This window comes from Galleria mellonella, unplaced genomic scaffold (assembly GCF_026898425.1).
Source record: "Galleria mellonella isolate WM207_F2 unplaced genomic scaffold, CSIRO_AGI_GalMel_v1 utg424, whole genome shotgun sequence".
Taxonomy (NCBI): domain Eukaryota; kingdom Metazoa; phylum Arthropoda; class Insecta; order Lepidoptera; family Pyralidae; genus Galleria; species Galleria mellonella.
Window position 1 is genome coordinate 3014301 of NW_026442097.1, and position 24609 is coordinate 3038909.

Below are 24609 nucleotides of genomic sequence, written 5' to 3' on the forward strand. Positions count from 1 at the left end.
GTATTTCTGAAAGTAGGACTTGAACACTTGAAGTTTAGTGAAAGATTCACCTTGGTAAGATCACCTAAATGTGTTTTTTTTTAATGGATGATAATAGCATGGTAACCCCGCCTGCGCTATCGGTATACACAAACGGAGCACCAGTTAAAGATGATTAGTGAGGATGAAAAGATAGGTCAGAGGGCCTACAATGAAACGTTTTCCGAAATTTCGGAGCCAAACGAAACAGAAATTCGATGTTAAAATTACATAATACATGCCGTTTGGAAATATTAAAAATGTTAAAATATCGTTCCTTTGGACTTTTATGATAGGATGTATGACGAACGAAATGTTAAACTCCATTTATTAGTCCGATTTTGGTATAAACAAAAACACGAAATTGAGTCCGAAATTTCGGAATTCCATTTCATGGTAGACCCGCAGTTAGCCCGCCGTGACGAATTTAACGATAAATTAATCACGATAGTTTCCAGGGGGAACCGTGTGAAGGTCGACCTGATAGGCTATATATTATATAGATAGCAATGAGGACTAACCCTCTCATTACTAACAATCCCTTCCCTCATCTAGAAGTAGTTTATTTCATTGGATTTAGTAAATTATATTCTAATTTCATTCATAGAATACTTCATGTACTGATTCATGCGCAAACAAAGCCGGAAAAAACAGCTAGTAAATGTACTAGTCTCTTAATATTTTGTACGTAGTCCAAAAGGCATATTTAACTGTAATTCTTCTGCTGTTACGGGTCTACTGTTAATGTTCCTAGGCGACGGTACTCACTTACCATCAGGGGAGTCGCATGCTCGTTTGCCGTATTCTAAAAAAAACTACGGCATCTTATGTAAAGCCAATCCTTTTGTGAATTTCTGTAAAAGTTTCTTTATCCTCTACGTTCTAGATGTCGCCACAGTCTCACAATGTTTACAGCTTAGCATTTTTGAAATTCGAATGTCGCGGTGAAGATGTCCGGCCATGTGGCCCGGTTTTATGGGTTAATGGCACATAAATGGCCGACATTGGCCCCGGGCCGTCATTAACCGAATTTATTGCGGGTATTGTGCTACCCGATTTTATTATTCGCTCGACGAGTTAATAAAATTCTTTTATTTTCTTCAGGAAGCCCTCCCTTTGTTTTATAGTAAGGTAGCGGTGGCACACGGATTCGTCTGCACAAAACTGTAGTGATGGCATATATCATTTCCTGTGTTTGCGTCATATCCATTCAGGTCGGCGTAAAATCTTATTTCTTTCCCTTCCCCTTAACGGGTACAACCAGGGAGGAAAGGATTTGTTAGTTAGTTTTGTTAGGGTTAACGAGCCCCATTGTTAGTAATACTTTCTTTTTTTTCTATATAAATGATAATGGAATGGTAACCCCACCTGTGCTATCGGTATACACTAGCAGGGCACCAGTGAGGGATGATAGGTGAGGATGAAAGCAGGTCAGTTGATCCACTGCGACGATATCAACAATATATCAATCATAATGGTTTCCAGGGGGAACTGCGTAGTGGTCGACCTGATACAGTATATTGCTAATAATGGAGTTGAAAATCCCTATCATTAACAATCCCTTTTTTTTTTATACCACTGAGGTGGCAAACAAGCATACGGCCCACCTGATGGTAAGTGGTTACCGTAGCCTATGAACACCTGCAATACCAGAGGTATTACGCGCGCGTTGCCGACCCTGAAGAAACCTCTTTACCCCCCTTTTGAAGAACCCCATGCTGTAGTCTCTTGGGAAAACCTCGGTAAGGAGCTCATTCCACAACCTGAGTGTTCGTGGGAGGAAACATCTCTGAAACCGCGCACGCGTACGCGACCATTGAGGCTGTAGGACATGAGGATGAACTCCCTGTCGATGGCGAGCCGTACGATGGTAGAAAGTGGCTGTGGGCATCATATTGAACAATTCCTTTGAGCACAATCCCATCTTTCCCTACCTACCCTATTTTTTTTTTATTGAATAATAATGGAATGCTAACCCCGCCCGCACTAATGATATACACTGTGAGTGATGAATACACTTGGAAATCGGCACGATGGTTTCCAGAGGGGACCTCGTGAAGGCCGACTTGGTAGCGTATATTGCTAGCAATGGGACTAGCACTATGCATTACTAATAATCCCTCCCCCCTATCTATCCTAATAGAATCAACCTCAAAGAGGGGAGGAGAAAAAGATTGTTAGTAATGGAGATTGAGAATCCCATTGCTAGCAATATACCCAACCAGGTCGACTTCCTCGCGGTTCTCCCTGGAAACTATCATAGTTAATTCTTGATGAATTCATCATGATGGGCTAACTGGCCAGCGTATCCCGTTAGCGCATACGGTGTTACCGTGCCATTTTCACCTATCAAAAAAAAAACCTCAATGAGATTTCCTATGGAAACCATCGTGTTTAATTCCTGTCGAATTCGTCATAAAGGGCCAACTGACCCGCTACATCCTTATCTATAATCTCTCAACTAGTATATACCGATAGTGCAGGCGGAGTAACTATCTCATTAACGCTCATAAAAGAACTAGCGAATTTTATTGATAGTCATTCCATTGGATGATAGTCATTCTAATAACTGCATCCATGATTTGGGAGCGAGGGGATTATTTATAAAAAAAAAAACTAACATTCTAATTACCTATAATACACCATGAAAATATAGTCATAGTACTTAAAAAATATAGTCATTATCATTCTCATATCACCCGTTAGCTGTCCTCTGTTGAACATGGGCATATAGAGAACCATAAGGTTTAACCAGTAGTTGCCATGCTTAGCAATCGGGTTAGCAACCGTAGTCACGCTTTAGTGATGTTATAAGAGGGACGCTGCTGCCTATCCCTAGACTATTAAGTTCCCTTAGTCGCCTCTTACGACATCTATGGCTTACCTGATGATAAGTGACTACTGCCGCCCATGAGCACCCGCAGCACTTAAGGAATTAAATATTTCAAAAGGAATATGCTCTTTTCTTGAAGATTACGATGTCGTATCGATTCGAAAATACTGCAGCTGTAATTTTATTCCAAAGCGTGACTGTGCGTGGAAGTGTCTTGAACAACGCACGTTGGAGGACTGCCTCTGATCCAAATGATTGGAATGGAACTTTAGTTTGTGACGGATTGCATGATAGTAAAAATCAGCAGTAGATATCAATTCGAACAATTCCTCAAAAGTAACAAATCCCTTGCTTTCCTCACATGCTTATCACCCCTCATTAACATTCGACCAGAATAAATCTAGAAATAAGGATTAAGTAGATGGAATGATTGGTTTCCAAATCTAAGTAACTAATAAATAAAACGGTATTTTACGTCTTTGAAAGACATAGGTTTTAATTACATTGCATTTCTTCAAAAATATAATAGCAGTTATTTATTTACACATCATTGAAATAAATAAATAAGAAGTACCTATCTACAATTAGTGAAATACAAAATAAGAAATAGTTAGTGGATTATAACTAATAATAATAAATAAATAATCTTTATTTCACTCTTTGTTACAATATAGTTTGAAGTCCCTAACTCCCGAGGTAGGTATGAAAAAACCTGTGTTTCAGGAGTTAATGCCCTTTTCCATACGTTGTTGTTTTACATTTTTAGTGAAACAATATGAAATAGAGGATATATAACTGTAAATATGTAATAGATAACACTCACATACATTTTAGCTTTAGCAAAACTTTATTTTTCGTTTTATGAATAAAAATAATAGCTACGTACATAATCATGTACGAAGACTATTATGCGAACGTCATTCATAAATGTCAGTGTCATAGTGTCGGCTGTCATCTGTTAATATATTCATGTCAATATTGGCGGGAGATGCTCACGAAAGATGAAATGCGTAAAATAATAGCGTAAAAGTTTTAAATTTTTCCATTACCTTGTTTGTTTTGAAACATTTCTGTTACGAAAATCTGTAATTTTTTAATTATATTATTCCATTTTAATTGCACAAATTCACAATGAGTAAAACTAATTTAAATTTAATCGCAGCGGCATGTGAAAACATGGGTATTGGAGTGAACGGCACTTTACCTTGGAGATTAAAGTAAGTGTATTACAAACTTTATATAAAACTATCAATCCGCCCTGGCTACGCTCGGGAAGATAAATTAATATTTTATATTATTTGTCATTTTTGAGATCTAAGGTTTTTGCCTCCATAGTCTGTAATTTTTTCTATTATACCCTTCAAATTGAAACAGTTGTGCAAAATTAGTTACTGGTCACCAAAGACAAGACTGGGACAAAGGTGCCCAGGAAAATGACTTTGGTACAGTCTCCTTCCAAAAAAGAGGTAGTAATTAAATAAAAGTTTTTAAAAGTACCACATATTATATTTCCAGAAAAGAGATGGCATATTTCACCACAATGACCAGCAAAGTGCGAGATCCCTCTAAAAAGAATGCTGTTATTATGGGTCGTAAAACATGGGACAGCATACCACCAAAATTCAGTCCACTGAGTAATAGAGTCAATATTGTTCTCACTCGTAATGTGGATCAAGTGAAATCAAAGGTAAATTATTTATTTTTATTTAAATATCTTTATTGACTATAAGAAACTACCTAACTACTAAGGGGTTACCATACCATTTTCACCCATAAAGAAAACCCTGTGCTAACGGTATACACTGGTGAGACACTAGTGAGGGATGATAAGTGAGAATGAAAAGGCAAGTCAATTAGCCCATCGTGATGAATACACCTGGAATTCAACACAATGGTTACCAGGAGGGACCATGTGGAGGTCGATCTAACAAGGTATATTACTAGTAATGGAACTGGTAATCTGCATTACTAATAATCCCTTCCTACCATTCAATTATCACCAATTAAAAATGTTATGTATGAAAATAATGGGTAATTTGATTAAGTCAATTGATGTGGGTACCTGTATAATTGTTATGACAATTAAAATAGTTTTGCTTCCAATCTCAACCAAGTTGTATCTTTTAAAAAAGAAACCACACTATTTTGTTATGTCTTTTTTATTTGTGACTTCCAGGTACCAGAAAGTGTGGTGGTGGTGCCAAGTTTAGATGAAGCTATCAAATATATTGAGAGCAGGGAAGATATAGAATTAACATGGGTCATTGGAGGGTCATCAGTGTACAAGGTGACGAGATAAGACTCGGAGATAAGCTCATACTTAATATATTTTTTTTTAAATCTAATAATATAATAAATGCGAAAGTTTGTAAGGAGGGATGGGTACACTTTCATGTAAAAACTACTGAACAGATTTGAATGAAATTTTGTACACAGATAGGTTATATCCTAACTTATACACATAGGATATTTTATATAGTAATTCGCATGTGATAAAAAAATCTATAAGCTACTTTCGAAATGAAAGTTTTATCTGTGACTTTTCATGACCATTTACGCAAAGATACTTTAATTATACAGCACTATCATACCTACTTGTACAACAATTAGTCCATTACCCTTAAGGTTGTCTTGAAAAGATTGCTCTCAGCAATAAGACTGCCTCACTGTACTTATACAATTGTATCGTTGTGTTTGTAAATTGTCTCGCTTATTTCCTATATTGTATAATGCAAATAAAGTATACTCATTCATTCATTCATACAAATATGTCTCTTAATTTGAACTAATTTTGATAATCTTCTTGAAAATATGATTGAAGCAATAAATATTTACAATATTTTACATCTTTCTACCCACTGACATTGATGCTCCTTTCCACTTTGGGTGTTGCTGGAAGAGAACTCTTGTAGAGTTAAACTCGCCTTTGTACATTTGATTACATCTGTCATATTTCTTTATTTAATTTATTTATTATGAGAGTGTATAGTCCTTACTAATATTATAAATGTGAAAGTGAGTTTGTTTGTTTGTTACCATACAGCGCCTTATTAATTTAACTAATAACTATAAAATTTGGTACTATATGGGATGGAGGTTATAAGATTTTTATCCCAGTCGTATGGACGAAGTCACGTGTAAAAGCTAGTAATGTATAAATGAATTTAAATAAATTTATCATTTATTATTTCTAGGCCTCAATGGAATATCCGAATTGTTATAAAATCTATCTCACAGTCATAGAGAAATTATTCGACTGTGACACCTTCTTCCCGAATATAGACGATCAGAGATTCCGACTAATCCAAGAGGAAGATGTGCCAACTGAGAGGCAAGTGGAAGGTGATATAACTTACTTATACAAGGTGTACAAGAGATTGTAGTTAAGTTTGCAAATGAGAACACTACTGCAGCCTGTTTTAATAGAAAATAATTAAAATGTAAACAAACAAATCATTGAACCCACCAGACCTGATAAGACAGTCGGCTGATGTCCAATTCAAATTAAAAATAAATTAAATTATTGTATTTATTACTCATTTGTTCGCATTGATACCTGCTGCTGGTTTTCACCACCATACAACCAGCCACAAACTAAAGTTCCATCTCAACCATCTGGACGAGTGGCGGTCCTCCACCGTCTGTTTTTCAAGGAACTTTCTTCCACGCACAACCACTCTTTGGAATCAACTTCCAGCAGCTGTATTTCTGAACCGATACCAATATATTCCTTTTTAAAAGGCCGGCAGCACACCTGCAATGTCTCTGGTGTTGTAAATGATCATGGGCGGCGATAGTCACTTACCACCAAATGCGCTGCATGCCCCTGTGTTATAAAAAAAATAATTAAAAAGTGCTTGTGTGCTAATTTAAATTTTACTTGATTAATTTTCTATTAAATTGTATTGAAAGTAATAAATTTTTTATGGGAATTAATCTATAGAGGTTGACATTAAAGTTTATAACATTCCTTTTATCAGAATGTTCTCTCACCTGAAACAATAAGTATATATTTCCCAAAGGAATCTCCTTACTAATAACAATTAATGTAAAAGTGAGTTTGTTTGTACCATATAGGGTTTTAACGGATTACTCGAATTTCTATGAAATAATTGTACTATATATACGTACTGTATGGGATGGGAAAGGACATGGGCAACTTTTTATGCCGGCCAGGCGGACAAAGAATATAAATAATAATAATGCATTTTATAATAATTTACTCTTGTAATGAAAGGAGAGAAGAGAGATTGGCACTTTTTTACATTTTGTTTTTTATGGAATCTCATATATATGGTTATAGATATGATGATATATGTATCAGGGGTGGCCGACTAGACTAGACTAGACCCAAAATCTACTGTTATTGTTGTCATTACCCTTAAGGTTGTCTTGAAAAGATTGCTCTCAACAATAAGACCGCCTTACTGTACTTATACAATTGTATCGTTGTGTTTGTAAATTGTCTCGCTTATTTCCTATATTGTATAATGCAAATAAAGTATACACATTCATTCATTCTGTTTACTGATGGAACCTTGTGTTGTAATTTGTTTTAATTTTACAATATATTTATTTTAATCATATTTTTACACATATACTTGCACATTGGACAATTGTAACGGAAGAGAGCGAAGGCAATTTTAGAGTTGCCATAGTATAATATTAAATTTAGTGTTCTCAACACCTTGTTTTTGAAATCTCAAATGAAACAATATAGTTCAGTACACAATTATGTAGTGTTTTTTTATTTTATTAAGAGGGAAAACATAAAACTGAAAACTATTCTTAGTAACTACTTATTTATATTAGTGTGAGCATTGCGTCTGAGTATCTTTCGCTAGATTAGCAAAATATTTTTTTCCTAGCCACGATTGACCGGTTGGCCTACGTAATCTCCTCAACACTCCTTTTTGTTTCGCCGTAATCGGGTAAAAACATGCTAATGATTATGATCACACACTGTATGATGATTGTTCGATTACATTATAGGGACTACTCACACTTATTCACCTCTATTCAGCTTTTGTCCATAAAAAATAACGATTTTGTATGGAGATGTGTACGCATTCATTCAACTTTCTGCGTCTACTCTGCTTTCGCGGCAACCCAGTAAAAATGAGGATAAATATGTATTTATTATACGAATGCTATAGAGAGCGTTCAGCGCTGTTCCGCCGCATTCACCGTCGACCGCGGCGATAGAAACAGAGCTGTACGAGGTTTGTCCGGAAAGTACGTATAAAAGTTTTTTAAAAATTTTATTTTACAATTATTCAGGTAAATCAATTTTATCCCCTTCAAAGTACTCCCCCTGTGACATAATGCACTTGTGCCAACGCCGTTTCCACTGTGAGAAGGCTCCTTGAAAGTCCTCTGGTTGTAGGTTTCTCAGCTGCCCCGTCGTAGCTTTTTTTATCTCATTTATGTCCCCCAAATGCCGCCCCCGAAGTACCAATTTGGTTTTTGGGAACAAGAAGAAGTCACACGGGGCCAAATCCGGCGAATAGGGGGTGTTCGGTCACCGTAATGGAATTTTTACTCAAAAACTCACGGACAACAAGAGAGGTGTGGGCAGGGGCATTGTCGTGGTGAAGAATCCAACGCCCCTCTCGCGCCAATTCTGGACGAACTCGTGCCACACGAGCTTTGAGGCGTCTGAGCACATCGACGTAGAATTTTCCATCAACTGTCTGGCCTGGAGGGACGAATTCTTGATGGACAATCCCCCGAACATTGAAAAAAACAATCAACATTGTCTTGACATTTGAGCGGGATTTTCTTGATTTTTTTGTTCGTGGTTCCCCGGATGTCTTCCACTCTTTGCTTTGGGATTTTAATTCGACATCAAATTCGTAGAACCAAGACTCATCTCCAGTGATGACTCGGTTCAAAAAGTCACCATTCTCTTCGGCTTCCAACCAGTCCTCACAGCAAGCAACTCTTCGTGATTTTTGATCCGGGGACAAAAGCTTGGGAACGATCTTGGCGCAAATTTTTTTCATTTGAAGTTCGTTTCTTAGAATTTCGTGGACCACGGTTTTGCCCAAATTAAGCTCTTCAGCCACCTGTCTGACCGTTAAACGACGGTCCCCATTAACACAAGTTCGAATTCTTTCCACGTTTTCGTCGGAATGTGAAGTGGAAGGACGTCCTGAACGTGGGTCATCTTGAACGCTTTCTCGGCCCTCTCTGAATCTTTTTAGCCACTGGTGGACGGTTGGTTCCTTCACAGCATCATCCCCATAAACTGTTCTGAGATCGGCAAAAATTTCACGGCCATTCTTGCCGAGTTTCGAGAGAAACTTGATTACGACGCGCTGCTCTTCAACGGAAGCGGGCTCCATGCCGACGGGGTTTCGTTAAGAGATAACTTCACAGATGGCGTGACAAGCCAGTTCGCACCGCACGGCGGTCAGACCAGAACTGAAGCATTGTTAGGGACATAAGGAAGGGGTCCTGCGCTTACCTGGCCTCCCCACTCCTCTTTCTCGCATTCCAGAACACTTTTATACGAACTTTCCGGACAGACCTCGTATATGTGTGACCAAAATCGTTCAGCGAAACGCGAATGGAGCTAAATAAGTGTAAATAGTCCCATATGCACATTAAGTATGTATAGCAAATTAAGCTTCATTTTTAACGCCTGACTCAAAAAAAGAGTATTACAAGTCTAATACTGTCTGTGGCATCACAGCTCCTAAACGAATGGGCCGATTATGGTGCGGATTTTTTGTTAGCTACTATTTATGAAATTTTTTTCAAGGTCAACAGCTGTTTTAAAGGTCAGTTTAAATCGGGCCTTTTTTTATTTTATTTTTTTTTATTTATAGTTGTTTTATATGTATAACATAAAATTGTCGATCACGCACCCGCACGCGTATGTCGATTACTACAAAGTTAAAAAAAATGTAAAGTCAATTTTATAGGTTACAAAAATTTTAAAAGATCACCCCTACAGGCGTTACATTGTTAATTTTTACAAAGCTATTTTATATATATATATATATATATATGCATATTTTAGTGTAATCAATAAATACATTATTACTTTGATATTTGTTTCATTTCCTGTTATTTATAAAAAAAAAATATTTATTTATTTAATTCTTTATTACCTACACCATAAACATAAAAATAAACAATGGCATATAAACTATTCAAGTGAAATACGTATGACATAAAGATACAATAGGTGGTCTTATCGCTAGGGCAATCTCTTATAGACAACCTACCAATATCCTTTTCGTCACTAGACTGTTTTTCCTCCATCCAAGATTTTTTAAATAAGTAAAAAATGGTTTGGTAACCCCGCCTGCGCTATCGGTATACACTGACGGAGGTACTAGTGACAGATGACAGGTGAAGATGAAAGCAGGTCGATTAATAAATTAATTAATCAATCGTGACGAATCTAACAAGAATCAATCACGATGTTTTCCACGGGAAACTGCGTGGAGGTCGACCTGATAGAGTCGATTAACAAACGACTAAAACATCTTAAAATTCCCATTATTGATAGGAATTAACGAGCTTTAAAAAAAGGGCAAGCAGAAGAAACCATGGAAAGGTGGCCGTGTTACAAGTTTTTCTGCATGGAAAAATCCCGTCTGTCAATAATATGTATTATGGTGGGATAAATTAATTGAGCCGCAATATAATAATTAGCCTGAGTTTACCGCGATTAGAGGTGAAATACGTGTCGCAAAACGTGCGTGAACAAACTGGCAGTCGGAGATTGATGACTAATATAGAAGGTAGGCACAAAAGATCCCGGTGGGTCGACGTGCAACGGTTTAGCTGACCCCATATGCGAATATAGGAGGTTGTGGAACTTATGTTAGTAATTAGTGGTGGATAATCTTCGGATGTTGGCAGTCACACACATTATAATGGTAGCAAAATTAAACAAAATAATTCTAATTAAACAATTAGTGAATAGATCAAGTGAAATTTTTTATTATTTATTTACATTAACTTGTATTGAAACAGTTTATAACTATTAAGGGAAACTTGTGCAAAAGTTTAAAATTACTCAGCAGTCTATGGAGCGGGCTGTGCTCGAAGTTTCTTTGTATGATAGAATCCGAAACGAGGATATCTGCAAAAGAAAGTAATCGACATAGCCAGACGGGTAAGCAAGCTATGTGGCAATGGGCTGGTCACACAGCTCGGAAGAACCGACAACCGATGGGGAAGAAAGGTTCTTGAATAGCACGTACAGGCAAACCTAACGTAGGACGAACCATTACTACATAGAGTGACGACCTCAAATGGATTGCAGGAAGTCAGTGGATGCATGTGGCTCAGGGCCTTTCGTTATGGCAGTCTATGGAGGGGGTTTATATTCAGCACTGGACAGATAATGGCTGAGGTGATGATGATGATGAAGGACAAGTTGAAATAATGAAATATGTTAAAATAAAACTATATATTAATTATGATTAACTTTAATGTTTCTCAATTAATACAATAAACTTACATTACATAAGCGCGTCTCATATTTTGTCAAACGTAAAAAGATCGTATAATACTTTGAAAGAAATACTGAAAACATGTTCGGGAGCGCTTGTAAATATAAACTAGTTCGCCATCCGGACATGTTTGCGAACTTGCGCACGAGCAAGCGCGCCAACATGCACGGCCACGCTCGTTATACTAAATAAGGAATTAAAACATAAAACCACTTATTCTATATTTACTTAAGAATAATAAGCTCCGTACGCTTTCAAGCAACTAAATTTTAAAGTATTCTGCAGTTTTGTTAGACAAAGAATGAACGTAGTTTTCTCTATCTAATAAACCGTAATATACGTGCAAGACTTAACAGCTTGACCGTGTACGGACGCCTAAAGATATATGCACACTTATGACGTTTACTATGGAAAATAAAGTCTTCAGTGTAAAAAGTTATTCGATAAGAAAAAAAAAATATTTCGATACTGTAACAAAAACGGTTTTTTTAGTATTTGATAATATTTATATTGTTTTAAACGTGATTATATTAGTTTTGATACAAAGAGTACTTTACATTATGCCATTTATCTTAAAAAAGAAAAAAAAAAAATTAGGCCTAATAAATAGCATTTAAGAGATGACTCATAGAAAATTCAAGCCATTGTGTTATTGGTGTAAACATAATGAAACTAAAAGTGTTTAGTAGTGAATAAAGGTGGAGTTCGAAATATTTTTACAAACCTTTTTTTTTTTTTTTTTTTTGTTTTTTTTTTTTTTTTATTTGCTCTATCCCGGAGTGGGTGAATATCGATTACAATACACGACGACATACATATGGTTTATAATATAATAGTAAAAGTAATAAGAATCAAACATTTCTACTATATCAGTTTTGAAAGGAAAAATATAAGAGTAATTCGTGATTATATAGCTATATATTCAAAGCTGAAATTGTAGAAACAAAATACTTAATAAACTACGATAGTTTATGATTATAAAAAAAAAAAAATTACCAAAGCGCCTTGTCGATGGTAAGCATTAAACTCTGATGTTTATTTCTCTTTTACAAATAATGCAGCAAGCTTTTGATTTTAGTCACCATATATTGTTTTTTTTTTTTTATAACATCATAAATTATCGTAGTGCGTACATAATAGAAGGATATACTAAATATCTAATTACTATGTAGACTTGTTGGCGCCATCTTGAAACCACTATCAAGCCCTGATTAAGAAAAAACGTGCAGAGTCTATGATAGCTACTTAATGTGACAGTTTTCACACTACACCGCTAATCATGTTTCGTAAACAGAAATAGAGGTATACTTATTACTCTGTTATGCGAGCTGGTATTTTCTATATTATCTATGATAAAAATTTTTAAGTTTATTTCTAATTTTAAATTTGGTATTATAAATTATATTCTTATTATAAATTTTCCTCTTTGCAAAATCTTAATAAGGCAGTTCGTATGAATTAGCAGTGTAGTAATTTAAAACTTTTAATGTTACTAACAACTTGTTCGATGCAGACGAAAACTGTTTAGCGATAACTATTTCTACGCGACTGTCACAGTTTCGCGCCATCTGTTTTGACATTTGACAGCTGTGATGTTAGTTCGTATAGCTGATAATAGATGGCGTCGATTATAAATTCAGTAAATGCGACTAAATCGACAAATTATGTTGGTAATCTCGATTGTTATTAGTAAATATGCTCAAAGAACATTCATTTCGGTTTATTGGTTTAGTCGCAAGAACCGTACAGCTGTGTAGTGTCTTACTGCATATTGTAGTGCAAAAATATGTAATCGGGGTTGGTTATGGAGTGCATCAGCGGCGAGTTGGGTGGCAGCACTTGGAAACCCATGAACATGAAGGTGCGGAGGAGAGTCGCGCGGTCCGAGCGGGTCTTCAGCACGCAGATTATGCAGCTGGAAGAGATAAGTTATTATTAATGGGTGAAAACAAAGCCAGGTACTAGAGATTCTATGAGGGTATTAAACCAGTTGTTTGCTTGGGTACCTTTATTAATTGATAATAACTCCGCCTGCGCTAACGGTATACGCTGTCGGAGCACCAGTGAAGGAAGGAAGGAAGAAGAAGGAAGGAAGTGAGAAAGAAAGGCAGATCAATAAATCCATCTTGGACTTGGCCAACCGTCACCAACCTAAGGTCAATACTGGGCTACTGTACTGGTACACTTCATCGGTAACAATAAATGAGTACTTACTTGGTGCAGCCCAAACGTTCCTCGGCGAAGTCGAGGAGGAGCATGAAGCTCTCCTTGCTGCCGGACTGCAGGACCCCGGGTACGCGCAGGTAGATGGTGCCACCTTGCAAAACCTGTCGATTTGAAATGTTCAATCAATCAATCGTAACCAATCCATCTAGATACAGTTGGATAGGGATTGTCCGTAATGGAGACTGTCAGCCCTATTACTAGCCATGTATATTCCTAGTCAGGTCGAACATTCCTGATGAATTCATCATGATGGGCTAACTGGCCTGTTTTCATCCTCACCTATCACCCTTCACTGGTGCTCCGCCAGCGTATCCCGTAGCGCAGGCGGGGTTACCATATCATTATCGCCCAAAAAAAAATAACAACTACAATTCGTGGCCATAAAAAAAAAAACAATACTTAAAGTAAGGTAATAGTAACGTTTGAGAGCCTCTCTTGTCTTACGACATGACCGTGTTGTGAAGTCACAAACAAACCTAAAACAGGGTCTAACCCCTCGTCACTTATCAGCTGGAGCGAAACGCCCGGTGCGTTGACATCTCAGTTGACAGGCCGCCTGATAACGTGACACAATCTGTTTGACACGCGTCTCTAGATGATTTATATTAGTGCTGACCCATTTCTAAACTGTTTTTCCTGTTTTGTACACACATTTACCGCTCTGAGCTGAAATGGCTTCCGAATCGCTTGTGTAGAATTTTCTTTTATGCAACTTAGAATGGCAAACAAGCTGACGGGCCTACGTGATGGAAAGTGGTAACCGTCGCCTATAGATATTAGCAGTACCATGGACATAACAGAGTATACTGTTTCGGCCCGTGTCTAAAACTACGTCTTAAAGATTCAATAATGCACCGCCTACTTCTCTGTTTGCCCAATGGTTGACTGGTAGAGAACACCGTCCGGTGTTAAGTCCGCCAAATGTACATAGAATTTTACTGTGCATTAAAGTTTAAATAAATAAATAAGTATGTTTACCACAATAAAAAAAAAAAAAAACTTACAGCTTCCCAGCGGGTCACAGTGTTCTCAGTGAGGAAAATCTTAAAATCGATCTTAACGGGCTGGCGGTCTTTGCGCTCCAAGATCTTGCGTATTATCTGAAAATAAAAAAAAAAAAAAACAATCAGACATTAATTATGGCAAAATCAGTTATTTCGATTTCAAAACTATACTACTGGACCGATATTGATAGAATTTCTATGGAACCAATCTGTAAGTATAATAATAATAATAATAACCCCCCCAGGGGATCACCTTGGCGCGGTGGGGGGGCTTACGGGGAGTATGGTGCAGGACATAAGCTTATACCATCTTAAGCACAAATTTTAGTAAAAATCACAGATTAACAGTCTTTAACATCTAGACTACCCTCCTCAAACTAACGATCCCAACCCTTAACCCTCAAATTAATATATGATGGAAAATAATAAAAGGAAATATAATTTACGGCCGCTACCGGGGGTAATGGGGCCAATGCTGGATGCCACAGTATACGAACCATTGGCGACGGAGAGTTGAACAGGCGGACTCTCGTCGATAAATATACTACAGCCGAAAACATTTCTCACCCAAATTCACCATCATCTGATTCACTTTCATCAATCAATAGCCTTTTTTCATCACCTAACTCATTTCATACCCATCTGAAATACAATCCACATCACGATCATCCACTTTATCGCCAGAGTCAGTTGATGTTGTGCAGGAGGCATGCGCCGATAATCTAGCACCCATCTCTGGCATTACTAGCGCAAGACGTAAATGGAGCCCAGATATGAACGAATTTATATTGCGCAACTACCTTATTATAACTAAAATGGAAACAGATACGCGAAACTATCTAGACACACTACACCGAAAATTCATTGAAAAATACCTTGAAATGAATGCATCTAAACAAAGAATAGGTGATCAACGCAGAGCAATCATAAACAATAAATTATTACCTCAATCTGTAATTGATGAAATCAAGACCAATGTGTCGTCAATACTTGAAGATTTTCCATCAAATAGTGAGCCCACCCTAACATTAACACAGTCAACCGGAAGCCGAATGAGATGGTCAAATGAAATAAATGAATCTATTTTACGTATTTACTTTGAGGTAACAAATAATGAAACTGATATGACAGCACATCAGAAAAAGTTACACTGTGAATTTATAAAGCGATTTCCACACCTGTCACATATAACAGAAAAAAGATTATCAGATCAAAGAAGAGCAATAATGAACAACAATATGGTAACACAAAATAGGATTCAAGAAATAAAAATGGAAGTAGAAGCCTACACACATACAATCCAGATTAGTACTCCACCTGAAAACCAACCAAATATAAACCTCACTTACGAAACCATACAAATACCCAGAATAGAAAAGGAACAGACAATGTTAACAAACACACATCTTACACACACACATACTGAACAAATATCTACCATCGATAATAATAATCTACAACCAGATATACAGAAGAGAATCACGGAGCAATTTGTAACACTGTTGAAAAATTTGAATATACTGATCCAACAAGTAGACCATATATACCCAAACAGAAAACATCCAAAAAGCTTGCAAAGATTGTAGCATTCATTAATACAAACATCTTACCTGACTATTTAAAAGAAGATTTAGATTTCAATAAATTATAGTTTGATCTACATCGCTGCATATACTGCAGCAAGTTGTAACGGAACGAAAATTAAAGAAAGTAACACCTATAATAGAAATAAACATATAAAACCATCTTGGCAAAAAAGATTAGAAGATAAAGTCATAAAACTACGAACAAATATAGCACAGTTAACACATTATATAAGAGGTAATAGAAGCAAAAGTGTAATGACAGCAGTAGAGAAAATAAAGGTCAAATATTTAATCCATGCACAATATGAGAACCCAAACACACAATTAAACCATTATTTAGACACCTTAAAACAAAAACTTAACACAGTTTCCAGCCGTCTTAAACGATATATGACATGTACAGCGCGAAAAACACAAAATCAGAAATTCACCAATAACGAAAAAAGTTTTTATAGAAACCTAACTTCCACAACACAACAAGGTAGTCAAATAACTACTGAGCCCTTATTAACTGAATCTCTTAGAGAATTCTGGAGTAATATATGGGAAGAGCCTATTGAACACAATGAAAACGCTGAATGGATTAATATAATTAATAAAACTACTGAAAATATCCCCATGATGAATTTCGACTCAATACCAATAGATACATTTCTACATGTTCTCAACCGTGCTCATAACTGGAAATCGCCTGGTTCAGACAATATACATAATTATTGGTATAAAAAGTTTACATCCACTCATATACACATACATAATCATTTAAACTCATTCATACACTCACCTACCAGTATACCCGCTTTTGTAACACAAGGAATCACCTATATGCTGCCTAAAGATAAAAATGATGCACAAAACCCGGCTAAATATAGACCAATTACTTGTCTCCAGAATATTTACAAACTCTTAACGGCATGTCTGAGTGAATTAATTTATCAACACATAACTACACACAAGATCCTCACGGAACAGCAAAAAGGATGCAGGAAAAATAGCCAAGGATGTAAAGAACAACTAACTATAGACGCTATTTTATGAACAATGCATATAAACAGAAAAAAGATATTCACACTATGTTTATAGATTATCGTAAAGCATTTGACTCGGTACCTCACAGCTGGCTAATTCGAATTCTTCAAATATATAAAATTAACCCTAAAATCATATCCTTCTTACAAACTGCAATGAGAAACTGGCAAACAACCCTAAAAATTAACCATAATACTCAATCATTAACTACTGAACCAATTTATATCAAACGAGGGATTTTCCAAGGCGACGCTCTTAGCCCTTTGTGGTTCTGCCTTGCCCTAAACCCTTTATCTAATCTACTTATAAACAGTAATCTCGGATACAAACTAGACAAAAATAATGATGATAGTTCAATTTCACATTTAATGTACATGGACGATATTAAATTATTTGCCACAAAAAAAACAGACCTCTTTCTTCTAGCTGACATTACACAAGAATTCTCAAAAGATATCCAAATGCAGTTCGGTGTTGACAAATGCAAAATTCTATCAGTTAATAAAGATAAAATTCAAAATAACGGATATGCACTTGAAACTGGAGAAATGATCGAACCGATGGATGAAGCCGCACATACAAATATCTTGGATTTCACCAATCTAGACAAATTCACCAAAAAGCAGCTAAACATGATCTTACAACTAAATTCAACTATCGACTTAACTTAATTTTGAAAACTGAACTCAATTCAAAAAATACTATAAAAGCTATTAATACATTTGCTATCCCAATCCTCACTTACTCTTTTGGTATATTAAATTGGTCACAAACAGACCTAAAAAACCTACAACGCACCGTGAACACGCACCTTACTAAATATAGGAAACATCACCCTAAATCATCCATCCAAAGACTCTTTCTGCCACGACATGAAGGAGGAAGAGGAGATAGATATCCAAAACCTACATAACAAACAAATAGCTACCCTTAGACAATACTTCCACACTAAATCTCAACAGTCATTAATCCACAAATATGTTACATAAAAAAGAAAAAAAACTCACACCACTCAACCTGTGCGACAGATTTACTCAAACCAACGAGCAACTGACTAATTTAGAACAGAAAATCGCAACATGGACTGGAAAATCATTACACGGAAGACACCGATCCAACCTTTGCCATCCACACGTCGACAAAGATAAGTCGAACGAATGGTTAAAGAGAGGCGAACTGTTTCCCGAGACTGAAGGGTTCATGCTTGCGATACAAGATGAGGTAATAGCCACCCGTAATTACAAAAAACATATTATAAAAGATCCGAACCAGACCACCGACTTATGCAGACACTGCAATAGTGCAGCAGAAACTATTCAGCATATAACTGGATCCTGTAAGAGTATTGTGCAAACGGACTACAAACATAGACATGATCAAGTAGCTTCAATAATTCACCAACAACTCGCTTACAAATATGATTTTATAAGAAAAAAACAGCCTTACTATAAATACAAGCCTGAAACTGTTCTAGACAATCAAAAGTGTAAGCTTTACTGGGATAGGACTATACTTACAGACAAAACGGTACACTACAATAGACCGGATATCACACTTCATGACAAAAACAGTAACATTTTATACCTCATAGACATCGCTATCCCTAACACACATAATCTCCAAACTACCATCTCAGATAAACTTGCGAAGTACCAGGATCTTGCAATAGCAGTGAAAACACAATGGCAAGCCCATACAGTACATATTGTACCCATTGTTCTATCTTCCACCGGCATTATACCAAAGACTCTAAGTAATAGCCTACAAACACTAAATATCCACACTAATCAAACATACCTACTACAAAAGGCCACTATCTTAAATACCTGCCATATTACTAGAAAATTCCTTGTCGTCTACTATTACATCTTCCTACTCTGAAACCTCTCCTACACTTGGTTAAGGCCCGTGTCGGTGAGTAAACCTTCGTCCATGTGAAGAAGAGAAAGAAAAACAAATATATATATATAATAATAATAATAATTTTTATTTCAGACTTTTTGGTCCATTAAATATTTATTAGTAACAATATTCTTAAAAAACTATATATATACTTCCAAATAAAAAAAATCCAAATCGGTTTACAACTGACGGAGTTATGAGGCAACAAACTTTAAAAGAAATACAACCGAATTGTGAATCTCCTTTTTTCGAAGAAGGTTGAAAACTACTCAACGAATTTTAAAAACTTTCTCACCAACAGAAAGCTAGATTATCAGCGAGTAATATATTTAATTCAATTTAATATATCTTAATAGACTATATCTTAGAAAGATAAGAAAATGCTTTCTTCAAATAGAGCATCAAGTCTCAAAAAGGGTCAACTTTTTTTCAGCTATTTTTTAAAATTAGCGGACTCGTTTTTTTATCAGTGTTCTATATACTTACGCACACTTCGTATTTTGGCGTATCTATATTTAATTATTTAATAAATAAAATAAGTTTTTGAGCATTAAAAAGATGCAAAAATTATAAAACAAAACAAATATGAAAGTTATAAAGGAAACACTCATAAATTTTGAATTTACACTCGTGAATTTACTGGGTACAGAAGAATAACATCTGAGTCCTCAGGAATGGCAACGCATGGGGGGTATCATGGGCGAAACAGTATACTCTGTTATGTCCATGGTACTGCTCATGTCTACCACCACTGTAATTAAATAATCCCCAAATAAGGAATAAGTGATCAGGTCGATCAGTCAAGAGACCCACCTCCTCGCGGTTCTCCTGGTGCAGGGCCGGGTGCGTGCCGGTGGGGGAGCCCGACTCGGTGGCCAGGCTCTCCGCGCTGCTGGCGAGCGAACTCGCGCTCACCCATAGCAGGGCGCTCAACAAGTCACCTGGACACGTTCAATTGATACATTGAATCTTATTAACAGGGTTTAAGGATTGGAAATTAAATGGCAAACTAGATTTACGAGGGGGAGGAGGAAGGATTGTTAGTAATCATTAAGGTTATAATTAAGGCTTGGTATAAATCTAGAACAAGGATTTCTGTTATGAGAATGTAGATGTTACTCACGGTTGTTGTCGTCGTGGGTGGGTGTGGATGGTGTTGCGGGGCTCGAAGCCCCGCTATTCACCCCTCCGGGCGGTGCTGAGCCATGAGCAGGGACATCAGGACCACCTGGTGATCAGGCAATGAGATTCAACGTTAACGTTCCCATTCACTCAAAGTACCAGATAAAGATTTCTTACAAAAGTCTGCGTTGATGACTTTACATGCCTTCCGAAGCACAAAGGGAGTGATAGGCGTTTTGATTACAAACATGAATTTAAAAATTCTGATATGAGACTGGAATTCGATCTTAGGATCCCCAGAAACAAGCATTGTAAAACAGCTCTATCACAACTATATACACTCAAGAGCAATGAATCCGGATCACTTAATAAAACAGGCATATTTTTGTGAAGCTTCACTCCTGGGAAGCTTCACACCATGAAATGAAATTCCGAATTTTCGGACACAATTCCGTGTTCTTGTTCACACCAAAATCGAGGCAGTAAATGGAGCTTACCATTTCGTTCGCCACAAATCCTACCATAAAAGTCCAGAGGTAGGATATTTTAACATTTTTAACATTTATAAACGGTATGTACTTTTAACATCAAATTTGCGTGCCCCGAAATTTCGGAAAACATTTCATGATAAGACCTCTGATCTTGAGGTGGGTATTAGACCATTGTTGCTTGTCCCCCCTTGAATATTGCTATGCGTATTCTTTACAGACTTTACAAATCCTGATCCACCACTGCAGGGTTGGCACGTCCCACTTGTCCCCGCTTAAAGAAAATACTGCTCTCTTTGCTACTTACCACAGAGGCCCGGCGCCCAGGCACAGCGAGAAGCACTCGGCGTCGGAAGCCGACAAGGCGGACCGTTTGCTGCCCGCCGCGCTCAGCGACGCACCATCGCCGCTGCAGACAAACACAATGATACATTATTTACTGATAGATATAATTAGATATAGGTACATACTTAAGTTAAGAAATAAAAAACAAAAAGAAAGTACATAAAAGAAATAACATAATTTCGTGAGTGTGCCACAGTAATACAAAATGGTCACAACTCAGTATACTGGTTTGCCCTCAAAAGAGCAAAACACTGATATTCTGTTTTAGCCAAAAGTCAAAGGCAAGCCGCGAGAATTTTTGACATAAAAAAAAAAAAAATCTAATCGTATGTGTCCATTTATTAATCACTATTCAATATTTTAATTTATATTAATAAATGAAAAATATTATTAGAAATGGGGTAATCAGAGGTCACTCTCGATCACATTCAAGTGATAAATATTTTTTACTAGTTGTTTCCCGCGGCGTTGTATGCATTCGTCCTTATTGATATTATAAATGTGAAAGTGTGATAGATGGCCATCATGTTACCTCATAACGCGTTAACGGCTTAACCAATAACTATGAAATTTGGTATAACATACATAATAGGCTTTATATTATTAGAGGGCCAGTAAATATGTATTAATTACTAGCTTTTACACACGGGTAAACGTTAGTAATTCCTACTTTTATTTTTCCTTTCAACCGACTCCAAAAAGAAAGTCCCAATGTGGTTGTATTTTTTATGTTTGTTACGTCATAACTTCGTTAGTTGCAAACCGATTTGGATTTTTTTTATCTGAAAGATCTGATATACTTACAGATTGGCCCCATAGATATTATTATGAAAATCATTTCAGTAGTTTAGTTTTAGTTTAAATTCTCGTGTCACGGTGTTTGTTACCAAACTCCTCCGAAACAGCTTCACCGATTTTTATGAAATTTTGTGTGCATATTGGGTAGGTCTGAGAATCGGCCAACATCTATTTTTCATACCCGTCAATGATAAGGGTGACCCACCCCGAAATATTTTTTTTTATTTTTTGACAAATTTTTCCATTTTTATTTTATTATGATTTAGCATTGAAAAATACATACAACTTTAAATTTTCATCGTTTTACGATCAACCCATGTATTTTAATTGCGATTTTTATATTTCGCAATAAGTGGTAAAACAACGTTTACGGGGTCAGCTAGTATATATATATATATATAAATAATTAAACCCTATATTTTCATCTTTTCATTATTCATAATAGTTCATATGTGCGTATAGATTAAAGCAACACAAACATGCATGATTAAAACTTGTAATTAATTTATAATTAGAGTCATTAACAGATTGTATTACAAACATACCACAACGACCTACTTTGTAAGATAACAAGTTACGACACGTCATCTAAACAAATATCATTAAGAGGAAAGTTTTCAGTTTATGAATTGAATAATGAATAAACTCAAAAAAGAAATATTAACCTATTTTGAAAATTAATTCACTTATAGAAATCTTATACAATTGTTTTAAAAAAAAATTAAAATAAAAAAAAAATACCGTTCAAAACCAGGATAGGTCGCTAGTAATCACTACATAGTATAAAACAAAATCGTCCCGCTGTCTATCTGTCCCTATGTATGCTTAAATCTTTAAAACTACGCAACGGATTTTGAAGCGGTTTTTTTAATAGATAGAGTGATTCAAGAGGAAGGTTTATATGTATAATACATGCATAATATTGTAGAGGAACACTGATAAATTTAGAGGTTTCTAATGTGATGTCGTAAATAAACACTTTTTTTTTTCATTTACATTGCAAACGCTGGCTGAACCCCACGAGATACATAAAAATAATGTTCTACATAGATTAACAAATATATATTTGGAATTGTATTCTGTAATATATTTAAGATGGACAGAAAAACTAATAAAAGAGGAAATTCTGAAAGAGGTGAATGAGAAATGAACTAATAATTAAAACAATAGAGAATAGAAGAGGCAAAATGCTGGGCCATCTTATAAAACATGACGATTTTTTAAAGAGCATAGTAGAAGCAAAAGTAGAGGGCAAAAGAGGAAAGGAAAGACCGAGAAATAACTACATGGGACAGATAAAAGAAATACTAGGTGTCGTTTCGTATAGGGAGGTCAAGGATATGGCCTGGGATAGAGCTGGCTGGAAGAAAATGCATAAAGTATATTTAATATCAAGCATTGCACGCGAAGCCGCAGTGGGTCGCTAGTACAGTAATGTCCCCTATAACACGGTAGATTCGATCCGCGCTATAGGAGTATTTTTTTTTATGGGTGAAAATGATATGGTAACCCCGCCTGCGCTAATGGGATACACTGGCGGAGCACCAGTGAAGGGTGATAGATGAGAATGAAAACAGGCCAGTTAGCCCATCATGATGAATTCATCAGGAATTAACCATGATAGTTTCCAGGGAGAACCGCGAGGAGGTCGACCTGGTTGGGTATATTGCTAGCAATGGGATTCTCAGTCTCTATTACTAACAATCCCTTTCCCCCCAGTAAACATATTATAGATACAAACAATTATAAGAAATTCGCATTCGAGTATTCTGACAATTCCCTATGTTTGATTCTGAGAGAATGCTTTTAGCATTAAGTCCGCCATGTACTAATGAATAAATAAATAAAAAAAAAACCGTTAAACTATAAGTGTCATATCAATTTAATTTGATCTCGACTGTTTACGTTCACATGCGCATACGCAATCGGTGTTATACGACGTCATACAAAAACATTCGGATCGAGAACGCCCGTGCACGAGTGGCACACATGATCCGAGTCCTACCATGAAATCTATATGAAATTTCAGTGTCAAACGAAATACAAACTTGATGTGGGGGGGGGGGGGGGGGGGGGATTGTGAATAATGGACACTAAGGGCTTCATTAGTTAGCCCACCATGACGAATCAAACAATAAATCAATCACGATGGTTTCCAGGGGGAACCACGAGGAGGTCGACCTGACGGTATATTGCTAGCAATAGGACTACTACCCCGCAGTAGATTTACAAAAACATTGATATAAAAGTGCTTGTAAATAAGTCTATTTGAATAAAGATATAGGCGACGGTTACCACTCTCCATCAGATGGGCCGTCAGCTTGTTTGCCATTCTAAGTTGTATAGAAAAAAATATGATTTAAATTTGAATTTAAACATATTGTAACAAATTTAAGGTAACAAATGTATGATAAAATAAAATGGTAAACTGGATATAATCGATTGTCTGATATATATGTATTGAATATTGTATGCATTGCCATTGTTAAAATGTTAATTAATACAATGGAACTAATAAATAATTAAATTATGTATGGCGAAACGTGTAAACATGTTTTTATGTGTATTCTTTATTCGTTATAGTACATAAAAAGTAATTGATTTCAGAAAAACAAATATAACAGTGCATAAGAGCGAGCTTATCTCTAAAAGAGATTTCTTCCAGCAAACCCAATATGAGAAAAACTGACCAATTTATTAGTAGTTACAGTCATACATGTGTACCAATAGATTTAAATGTTGTAGTTAAAAATAAATAAATAAAATGTATGTCTTATTTCAAGT

General features: G+C 36.1%; 2 protein-coding genes across 2 annotated transcripts in view; one reads left to right on the top strand and one right to left on the bottom strand.

The window, feature by feature from the left end:
- Nucleotides 1-3813: 3813 nt before the first annotated feature.
- Nucleotides 3814-7384, top strand: LOC113520016 (dihydrofolate reductase). The gene is made up of 4 exons (XM_026905277.3): nucleotides 3814-4068; nucleotides 4367-4538; nucleotides 5028-5138; nucleotides 6046-7384. Exons 1-4 carry the CDS (start codon nucleotides 3983-3985, stop codon nucleotides 6232-6234), a joined length of 558 nt encoding a protein of 185 aa, XP_026761078.2. The 5' UTR covers nucleotides 3814-3982; the 3' UTR covers nucleotides 6235-7384.
- Nucleotides 7385-11285: 3901 nt separating this feature from the next.
- LOC113520018 (ornithine decarboxylase antizyme 2) overlaps nucleotides 11286-24609 on the bottom strand; it is a 31401-nt gene continuing 18077 nt past the window's right edge. Inside the window, 7 exon segments of the mRNA XM_052898226.1 lie at nucleotides 11286-13240; nucleotides 13540-13652; nucleotides 14556-14651; nucleotides 19886-20013; nucleotides 20196-20292; nucleotides 20294-20300; nucleotides 20990-21091. Of these exon segments, the coding sequence (XP_052754186.1) occupies nucleotides 13087-13240; nucleotides 13540-13652; nucleotides 14556-14651; nucleotides 19886-20013; nucleotides 20196-20292; nucleotides 20294-20300; nucleotides 20990-21091 (697 nt within the window). The 3' untranslated portion in view covers nucleotides 11286-13086.